The following is an 11,147-nucleotide window of genomic DNA, read 5'->3' as shown; positions in this document are numbered from 1 at the left end:
TTCATGATCGTGTGCAGTGTTTTGGTTGAGTTTTAGGACCCTAATGCTTCGTAAAACATCCTTGATCATAATCCTAAGATGGCAGCCCTCTTAAACACATAAAAACATGAATTTGGAACCACAAATCAAGAGTTTAATACACATGTAAGCAAAGTTACAAAAATATCAAGTTGTGTGCCTTGTTTTCTTTCAAAACATGTTCAAATAAATATTATGGTGTGATAGATGTTTGAAGGAAAGAAATATGGAGAGCTTTTGCGTATTTTACGCACGAATTAACGTTGACGATTGCGAAGAACGACGATGAACGACCTTGGCTTTAATTTCCCTTGAAGGCTTCGAAAGTTTCTCTCCAAAATATTTTGTGTGCCGTGTATTTGCTCGGGGAGAGAATTTACGATCTGATGGTGTGTGTCCGCCGTGGGGTTGTAGGGTTGTAGGGTTATAGGGTGGGTTTTGAGTATTAAATACTTAATTAAGCCACTAATAAGGCTTAGGCCCACTAAGAAGGTTAATTATGCTCATTAGTGCTTAATTAAAGTATTTAAAAATTATTTTGTTTAATAAAGTTTGTGAATTTATTAGCTGGGTTGCCAAAATGTTCGTGCTTTTGTTGAAAATCTAACACCGATAAGAATTACGTCCCGGCGTATAAAATCGCCTCAAAACTCTTTATTTTCAAAAATAAGAAAAAATATCACCCATATTTTAAATAATTAAAAACAATTATCCAATAAAAAAACATTTTCCATTTTGCAGCCCTCGGTCTCCGTTCCTCGATCGCAACTCGAATAAACTTTAAAAATACATTTTAATGCAACCATGCAGAAAATTATATTTTAAACATGTCAACATGCACAACATAATTAATTTATGCAATTAAAACAATTAACTGAAATACACAAGAAATTTAATAACTTGTATCATGTGGTTCGTGTGGGCCTTCGAATTTTCGGGGCGTTACACTATCATTTGATACATATGGAATCATGTAAGCGATGTTGCTAGTCATTTAACATGATTGGTTGGATACTATCAGACTTGATTTCTGACGTTCTTATTATCAAGAAGTTGATAAGAAAGAATGTAGCAACTGAATATGCTCATATAAGGACATGTTTAGTCCTGAATCACATTGAGATGTGAACCCACTGCTAGTTGTATCAATGAACCATTGAGGGCCACACAAGTACTAGCTTTCTAGATCCTGTTGAGAATAAAAATAGTTCAATGTGTTGAACAGATTATAAAGGAGTTTATAAGCGCAAATAAAAATAGATGTATGACTTCTATAAGAGGATTATGGGGAATGTAACTTTTAATTTGTTGAAATGTTTCTAAATTAAAAGTTGGCTAAAATAAATAATGTATTTGAAAATTGTGATTTTCATAAACATTGTTATGGACTAAATTAAATTAATTCAAGTGTTGAATTAATTAAATACTAGTGAACCTAGTAGAGTCCAAATAATTGAATTAATTCAAGTGTTGAATTAATTAAATAACATTGTGTCTTGTAGAGCCCAATTAAAAATATTTATTCAACTAGTGAGCTTGATTAAATTCAAGTAAGATTTTATTTATCTCAAATGTGTTTGAGATATTAAAATAGTCCATGGGCTTTGTACATATTACAAACCCAAATAACATACTAGGAAGGTGAAAGGTTGGAAGTCAACTTTTGAATTGAAGGCAAGCATGACTTTGGAACACACATCCACTTTTTTAAGAACCAATAATAGACTTCCTTTCTTCTCTCCTCCCTTTACTTGGCCGAAATCTCCTCCCCATTTTCTTAAAATTTTAGCTTCTTCATTTGATGAAAGTCTAGTGCAATTGCAAGGTAGTTCTAGCTAGCTGATAATGGGCTTGATTTTTAAGCAAGGAGTTCTCATTAGCTTGTAGATTGTGTTGTAAACTTAATTTCGGAAATTTGACAAACCGTGCGTATAAAGATTGAACAAACTGATCAAGAAGACTGAAAATAACTGATCTGAAAATATGTAAACTATTGGATGCCTAACTGTTGATTAGTGCGCAGCTAAGGTAACTGAACTAATCTAACTGGACTATGTAGTGGACCGGATGATCAGTTGGAACTGATCAGTTTTACTACAATCAGTTGAGAGCTATCAGCTAATTCTATCGACTGTATCAAACTGATAAAATAGTTTGACACGTCATCAGTTAAGGAATGTAACTATCAACTGACAACTGTACAAAGACAGACTGCAACATGTAGTGGGAACGCCGAGTTTCAGCAATGCTACAGTGTACGATTGTCAGTAGGATGTTGACGGGGCAAACAACAGATAGACAGATTCAAGCGTATTCATTGTTACCATTGGAAGCAAAGCCTATAAATAGCCGAGAAGAGCAGCTGAGAACATAACGAACAAAACTATCAAACTATTATTCTGCTGAAATCTCCTCACAAGCTTTCTGTTCATATTCAAAAGATTTCAAAAGCTCACACTTAATATATACATTCATAGGATTCAAGGCTATACATTGAGCGTACAAGCACAAACACTTATTGTTGTAATATTCGATCTTATAGAGATCTGTTGTGCTGAGTAGTTTCAGATCAGTTGAGAACTGATAAACTGTATTGAAACTAAGAGTTTCAGTTTGGCATTGTTAAGTCCAAAACTGAAGGGGGTCTGTGCAAGTCTTGTATTGATCAAAGTCTTTTAGTAATTTCCTATCTTCTAGATAGAAGGGGTGACGTAGGAGTGATTGAAATATCCAAACATCCATAAATCTTGTCTCTTAATTTCAGTTTTATTATATATGTCAGTCAGTTTATTTTCGCACTCTCATTAGTTAACTGATTGACACTGACATAACAAGATTCTCGAGTTCAGTTTATGACTAAACTGACTCATTATTTGAAAAGATGATAGAATAGTCAAGTGTTTATTCAATCCCCTTCTAAACACTCTTTCATCTACCAACCGATCCTGTCAAGTTGTATCAGAGCAGTTGAATCTTGTTCCAGAATATTCCTACCTACAAAATCTGATTACCATGTCTTCCTTCAACAAAATTCCAATGTTCTCAAGAGAAGAGTTCGATGACTGGAAGATTAAGATGCATGCTCATCTAGCTTCACAAGATGATGACATGTGATATGTCATTACTGACGGACCCATGAGAATACAAAAAGCAAATACTGTTGTTGTCATAACTGATGGCGCACCACACCGGATTGAAAAGCCAAGAGAAGAATGGACAGCAGAGGACAAAAAAAGCCAACTTGGACAATGTTGCTGCCATTAACTGAAGAAAAAGACGTAGACTTTCGAAGGCAACTGAACCAGCAATTGAACTACGCAGACAACTGACTGATCAGTTGGAACTGATCAGTTACTAAAAACAGTTGTGAGCTTCTCAACTACATTATATCAGCTGATCCCTCAACTTTAAACGTCATTCAACCGACAAAAGCTGACTGCAACAAGTAGTGGGATCGCCGCAATACAAAAAAGCTGAATGTATGACTGTCAGAAGAATGTTGACGTAGCATGCAACTGATAGAAATGTTCAAATTGTATTTAATATTACCGTTGGAGGGAAACTTAAAAATAGCAGAGAAGAGCAACTGAAGAAATCTCTCGATCTCTCGATCTCTCGAACTACTGAATTCTTGAGCACTCGAAATCTATTCAGTTACTCTGCTGAAATTTTTGTAAACAGAAAAGCTCACGCTTATTGTATACATTCATAGCTGTTAGGCTATAATTTGAGCTTTCAACACAAACTGTATTATTCGATCTAGAAGAGATCAGTTATGTTAGATCTATTCAGTTCTATTGAGCTCTGAAAACAAGTTTGTAACCTAGAGTTTCAGTTTGGCATTGTTAAGTCCAAAACTGAAGTGGATCTGTACAAGTGTTAGTATCGATCAAAGTCTTTTAGTATATATCATATCCTTGAGATAGAAGGGGTGACGTAGGAGTGTTTGAAATATCCGAACTTCCATAAAATCTCGTGTCTTCATATTTCAGTTTATATTCTATCTATCAGTCAGTTTATTCCGCACAACTATTTGTTAACTGATTGATATTGACTTACAAGATTTCCGAGTATCAGTTTATCACTAAACTGACTCATCAGTCGAAAAGGTTTTGAAAATTGTAAGTGTTTATTCAACCCCCCTTCTAAACACTTTTCCACCTTTAACCGATCCTATCACCAAAGATATCTGGTACAAAACGCTGCATAAAATCACTTTCAGCAAAATAAAGATGTCCAAGACTGCAAAAGAAATCTGGGAAAAGTTGACTCAGCTCTGCGAAGGCAATGAGCAAATCAAAGAGAATAAACTTTCAGTTATTGTTCGAAAATTCGATAATATTAAAATGAATATTGGAGAATCTATGCACGAATATGATGAGAGAATCGACAGCATAATAAATGAATTGAATGCACTTGAAAAGGTGTATTGAAATAAAGAAGTAGCGCTGAAGGTAGTCAGAGGTCTTCTCAAGGAATGAGATGTTAAGACAATGGCTATGAGAGAATCAAAGGACCTGAATAAGGTTGAATTACATGATCTATTTGCTGATCTGAAGGCCTATGAGTTCGAGTCGCAAACGAGAGAAGGAAAACCTTCCACACCAGCAGCTTACAATAGCTCTTAGTCCCGTCAAACTGGAACCAACTGGTTTAGTTGATAAAACTGCTGATCAGTTAAGCAATGATGCAATGTCATTATTTGTGTCTATAATAAAAGATGAAGATCGGTGAAAAATAACAATAAATAGAACCATAAGAGTGTGTGAAGAAGAAGGACACGCGAAAAGCCTTATCAGCTTATAAGAAGTAATCAACCCAGTTGTGAGGGAACACTTCAACGTGTTATCAGCTTAGTATAGAAGCTCTTTTCCCTCAGTGTGTGAGAACATCTTCCCGGTGTATTCATTGTTCAATTCTCACACACTCACACGCTATCACTCACATATATCAGAGAGTAGAGCTTAAAAGATCAGTTGAGTGAGTCTTGCACAAAGACGTAAAACTTGTGTATGTAGTCTTTTAACACATATACGTTAAACAAGTGGTGGCTGGAAGGTGCTGCCTTCAGTCTAAACTGGGAGTTCAGTTAAGCATTAGGGTAAGTCCTAAACTGAGTGGGTTTGTACAAGGTATTGTATAAATAAAAGTCTTCCAGTGTATTCTACCGATGAGGTAGAATGGGTGACGTAGAAGTAGTTGAAGTTTTCGAACATCCATAAACATAACTTGTGTTATTTATGTTTAACTATTTGTCTTTTTTAAACTGATTTGATCAGTTCAGCTGATATCAGTTCAGTTATGTACATAACTGAACTAATATAAGTCTAAACTGATCCCATGTAATTTTCATTTATTCAGTTGCACAAGATATAAAACCGATTAATTTTCCTAACGAAAGATTATTTCAAGTATTTTTCGCTTGGTTTAAAACCAAACTCGATCTAATTAATCGGTGTTCATATTCTTAGAACATGATCTATTGCAGTTCTTTGAGAATATTGTGTTTGAAGCACCCTCAAAGGTGCCCGAACCGATCCATCACATTGTCTGTGTATCTAGGAAAACACATTTCCCTAAAGCACATGTCTTGTTCTGGCCAGAGACTTCTTGTACTATTAACTCATGAGATCACATTGGATCTCTTCATCCATAGGCAAGCGGTGAATCCCCGACTACAATGTATTTGCTCGTACGTATTTCGAAACTACATCCAACATCACCACCTGATGACTCTCAATGGAGTCGGTAAATGGATCAGAGTGCAAGCTAGTACATAGAGCCTCTACGTTATCCAAGATAAAAGGACCAATGGTGTAAAACCATAATCGCAGACTATTCACTCGATAAATGATAACTACTTGGAAAGTTCGAGGAAGGGTTCTTCAGTGCTTCATCAAATAATCATTCATCTGCATTAATGGACATCTTCATGTCCTTACCAATGGAACATGACATTTACATCACAGATGCTAGTCACAAGCTCAAACGACTTTTATCCTTATTTTATGCAGCTGAATTGACTAAGAACTTGTTTAGAATATATGATATGATTCCTAATAAGTTTTATGATCTTACGTTGCGAGACAGTCCTCATGATACATTTTGTATATTTATTGACTTTATTTATGTACCTTGCATATGTATCATAATTGGATAAAACTGTAAAATATTACTAAAATAAAAAATTGTTTTTACACAAAAATCAATAAAACTCAAACCACAAGTTAAATTGCAAAATACCTACTCTTAACATAAACTTTTATCGCTTCCATGACTGAATTTTAGCAATAGCAACAATTATTTGAGCACATGCCTGGGTGGTTTTAATTGAAATTTTTTCCATTTTAAAAAAAAATGAAAAAACATAATAATCTTGCTCAAGTAAATAAAAAAAATTGCAATTTTAAAATTTCTTTTTTTTCATTAGAGTTATAATATGGTCAAGGGCATCGTGAGTACATCAGTTTCATGTAGAGAAGAACTAAAATTATAGAAAAGACAAGTACTGAACCAAGATTAAAATTTAATAATATAGATGACCAAAATCACAAAGAGACAAATATATGGATTATATATGCATAAAGAAAAAAATGCATAAAGTCAGCAAGATCAATGGGTAATGGAAGAATCAACTTATCTATCCTTTGTATGACAGAACAAAGCAATATAAACAAAATATCTAATATTAGTATCCTATGGTGGGGGTTGACTACTTATCTATTTCATTATGAAATGATCTGTGTAGTTGTTATATTTTACTTCTGTACATAGCTGTACCATTTTTCTCTAGCTCTTGTGATCAAGTTTCATTTCCAGTCGATTCCCACTCAAAAACTCGCATGTTTCATATCTACGAGCAATTTCAAGGCGAACCTTCGAATGAGAATCCATTTCCCTGATACTTTGGTAAGTGATTTGCTGATAGGCCTTGAAGTAATTTGATGACTTCAAATGTATCATCAAGATAGTATTTAGCCATGCTCGGTTTCTGACCAACTGTGCAAGCAAAAACTTCTGCAGAATCGGGTAACGAGCGGTTCGTGACGGAACTTGCAATGGCCTCAAACATGTCCTCATCTGATCTGTCATCACCGATGCACAATACGAAATCGGCTGGCTTTCTTTTAGTCGCCATGGTTTCCATTAGATTCTTGACCACAACACCTTTGCTTACGCCCTGAAACACAGATGAATGAAGAAATAAGATTGAAGTATATATACAATTATGGCACAATTGATCGACCGTCTTTTGTACTAGTTCTCCGATCAAGAAATTAAATGATACGACGGTCAGACATCATCTATATACCTGTGGTTTCACCTCAACTATTTGTTGGCCGCTGCTTACAACTACGGGGTCATTGGCAAGCACATTCTCTAAGTGATCCAGAAGCTCCTTCGCCTGCCAAGTGCCAAAGTCAGGGTCCGCTTCTTGATGATGCCAAACTAAAGCACTCTCCTTCTGCTCAACAAATGAACCGTCCGTAGCTTCTGTGTAATGTCCCATCACAGGCAAGGCGATTCTTCTCCAGTTCAAATCGACTGCTAACCCACAAGATTCCCATGCTGAATTTTTCATCCACCTAGCAGGAAACCAAAAAAACTGAATTTACCATATTGTAAAAATAAATAACCAAAAATAAGCAAGTGTAATAAAAGGTATTGGCAATACCGGGTTAAGTATCCATGTTCAGCAGATAGCCCGAGTCTCTCACATTGAGAGAACCACTTCCCAAGCGAATCTCTCCCTCTGCCACTGACAATAAACACGACATTTTTGGGATCATTAGACAAAATATTCAAGACTGAAATAACTTCAGAGGTTGGAGATTTGTCGACTCGATCTTGAGGCATCATGGTACCATCATAATCGAGAAGGATAAGCCTGCTGTTCGTGTTGTTATAAGCAGAAACGATGTGCTCCACTGAAAGCTTCCTAAAATTCGGACCTAAAGCAACAACTCGTGAATTCAAGCCGAATCCAATGCCCCAACACCTCTTTGTGTAATGCTCAGAGCATGCTCGTTCAAGATCCTGATTGAAACTTCTAGCCCAATACGCAACATCGTGGGATTCAACATACTTGTAATGTTTCTCATGGCGCAGTTCTTTCTCAGAATCGGTCATCGTGATTCCCAAAACCATAGCATCGGCCACACTATTGATGTTCCAAGGATTGACCCGAATTGCACCACTAAGGGATGGAGAACATCCAATGAATTCGGACACAATAATGACACTTTTTCTTGGTGCGACAGAATCCTCAAGTCCAAGAACCTTATCAAACTCAGGGCCGCCTTGCCTGGATATTGTGTACTTATATGGTACCAAATTCATCCCATCCCTAACCGCATTAACCACAACACATTCAGAAATCGCAAAATATGCCACTTTTTCTTGAAAAGAAACAGGTCCATTTAAACAAACAATCGGCTGATACCCTGATTTACCGTATTTTTTATTTATCTCACCTGCAACTTTATTGATCTCACTTTGAAGTTCTTGAATATCCTTTCCGTGACTCCTCGGGGGGTTCATGATCTGAACCAAGATGACACTTCCACGATACATAGGATTCTCATCCAAAAGCAATCCCAACGCCATAAACTTCAAACTGATCCCTTTGAACATGTCCATATCATCTACACCTAACAACACAATTTTCCCACCATATTTTATCCTCAATTCCTTGACCTTTTTGGCGGTTTCTTGCAATGACATGATAGATTTAATCTGTCCCATATGAATCCCAACAGGAAGGATCTTAATATTAACAGTTCTCCCATAGTAATCCAATCCAATATACCCCCTCTTGGATTGATAATCCAGTCCAAGCATCCTGCTACAACATGACAAGAAATGCCTAGCATAATCAAAAGTATGGAATCCAACAAGATCACAATTCAGAAGGGCCCTCAAAATCTCCTCCCTGACAGGTAGAGTCCGATAAATTTCCGAAGAAGGAAACGGGATATGAAGGAAGAATCCAAGTTTCACCCGATGATGTCTTTTCCTCAAGAAAGTAGGCAGAAGCATGAGATGATAATCATGCACCCAGACATAATCCTCATCTGGATTGATAACTTCCATTACTTTATCAGCAAAAATCTTGTTCGCTATTACATATCCCTGCCACATAGCCTTGTCAAATCTGACCCCATGATTATATGTCAAAGGCAACATATAGTGAAACAAAGGCCACAAATAATGCTTGCAAAAACCATGATAGAACTTATTAATCAAATCAACTGATAAAAAAGTAGGCACGCATTTGAACTTGTCAAACAAGAATTGAGCCACCTCTTCTTGTTCTGATGAATCAATCTCCACTCCCAAACACCCAACAAACACAACCTCCACATTAGGAGGAAACCCATCTTTTAATTGCAAAACAAGGGCATCTGCATCCCAATCAAAGCACCATTTTTTACCTTCAACTGGATCCTTGAAACACTTCAATGGCAGCTGATTATAGACAATTATCCTCCTTTCTTGATTCACAGATGAAACAGGGTCAGACATTTCTGGGCCATCTCCCGTACCATTTTCTCCATCTTCAAAATCTGAGATGATCCCCGGTACCGAGATAACTCTCGGGATACGAGTCCGATCACTGGAATAATCGTCCAGGTTCAAGAGATTGAAGTAAGATCTTGACAACATAATTAAGAAACAGAAGGAAACAAAAAAAAACCCCCCACAAATTTTGGATCAACTTGGATGAAAAGAACGGAAAACAGTTCAATGTAGTATGAAAATAAGGATTTTTCGACGCTTTCCAAGAGGGCTGGTGAAATATTTCTGGTGTGTGCCTGTACAGAATACAAATGGAATTCACTTGTTGTAGCGTATATATGCACACATACGAGAATCAAGATTACAGTATATAAATTCCATCCAAGAGAAGAAAAAGGATCGCAATAATAGTTTGAAATCTTTGAAAATTATTGTGGACATAATGTTCACAAGGAAGGTGGTATGCTGCACAAGTAAAGATAAGAATTGAGGACCGACTTTCCATATCCCCATCCACCCCTTAATTACTACTTTTTAGTTTAAACACACACATAATTATTATTAATAAATATTGTCGTTTTTTTTTAAAAAAAAATAGATAAATAAATAAAATTAAAGTTTATAGCATTATTGAATTTTAAAAAACGAGAATAAAATAATAAAGATTATATGGAATCGAAGTTGAGAAATTTTGATGTTATTGAAAAGTTACACTAACTTGAAAGAAGTTATTTTTTCTAAATTTTTATCTTTAAATTATTAGTTAACAATAATTATTTTCATAATTATATATGAAATTCGACATTAATTTAATCAAGTCGGACTAAAATAGTTTTTATGACATTTTAAGGTTTGAGTAGGTCTATTGTGATATGATCTCACGAATCTTTATATTTGAGACGGGTCAACCCTACCGACATTCACAATAAAAAGTAATATTTTTAGCATAAAAAATAATATTTTTTTCATTGATAACCCAAACAAGATATCTCACACAAGTTTTTATCTTAAAGTTTTATAATATAGCAAAGATTATTATTATTATTCGATAATTTCGAATCTTGGAATTACAAGAAGCCCGTCTAAAATCGAAGCGTATCAATTTCATTTCGATCGAAACTATCTTCGTATCTTACAAATATAGGTAAATAATGTATTTATATCTGTATATATTGTATTAAGGTTAAATATCTTATATTAAATATTTTTGTATATTAATATTGGTGAAGCCTTTTTTTATTATTATTATTTTCACCCTTCAATCCCTTTTCTTTTAGTTTTAATTTTGCAATACAAAATGGGTTAGGCAGTGTGATTGACTATAAGAATGTAATAAGATAGGAATATAATGAATGAAACAATAAAAATACAATATTTTACATGTATAAATATATGATCATGTATGTGTGTGTCTATATATATAGTACGTCTCTTGTGAGACGATTTTACGAATCTTTATCTATGAAACGGGTCAATTCTACCGATATTTACAATAAAAAGTAATATTTTTAGCATAAAAAGTAATATTTTTTCATGGATGACTCAAATAAGAGATCATTCTCACAAAATACGACCCTCACACAAGTATTTTGATATATAAATATATATAT

At 35.1% G+C, this 11,147-nt stretch overlaps 1 protein-coding gene across 1 annotated transcript; it reads right to left on the bottom strand.

Annotated features, from left to right (window-relative positions):
- Positions 1–6,557: 6,557 nt before the first annotated feature.
- On the bottom strand, positions 6,558–10,033 carry LOC142530299 (putative alpha,alpha-trehalose-phosphate synthase [UDP-forming] 11). Its single transcript, XM_075636070.1, has 3 exons — positions 7,694–10,033; positions 7,331–7,604; positions 6,558–7,198 (listed from the first exon to the last, which is right to left on the bottom strand). The coding sequence occupies exons 1-3, from the start codon at positions 9,682–9,684 to the stop codon at positions 6,884–6,886; spliced, it is 2,580 nt and encodes an 859-aa protein (XP_075492185.1). The 5' UTR covers positions 9,685–10,033; the 3' UTR covers positions 6,558–6,883.
- Positions 10,034–11,147: the final 1,114 nt, after the last annotated feature.

Source organism: Primulina tabacum, chromosome 2 (assembly GCF_025594145.1).
Source record: "Primulina tabacum isolate GXHZ01 chromosome 2, ASM2559414v2, whole genome shotgun sequence".
Classification (NCBI taxonomy): domain Eukaryota; kingdom Viridiplantae; phylum Streptophyta; class Magnoliopsida; order Lamiales; family Gesneriaceae; genus Primulina; species Primulina tabacum.
The sequence above is the reverse complement of the archived record's forward strand: the minus strand, read 5'-3'. Positions and strand labels throughout refer to the sequence as shown.

What these genes read in the sequence shown, in the direction of transcription:
- LOC142530299 (XM_075636070.1), bottom strand. Translation starts at nt 9,684, where the DNA reads ATGTTGTCAAGATCTTACTTCAATCTCTTGAACCTGGACGATTATTCC. An exon ending in GAACATGGATACTTAACCCG is followed by an intron (nt 7,605 to 7,693) that starts GTATTGCCAATA and finishes GTTTCCTGCTAG; the next exon opens with GTGGATGAAAAATTCAGCAT. An exon ending in TAGTTGAGGTGAAACCACAG is followed by an intron (nt 7,199 to 7,330) that starts GTATATAGATGA and finishes TCTGTGTTTCAG; the next exon opens with GGCGTAAGCAAAGGTGTTGT.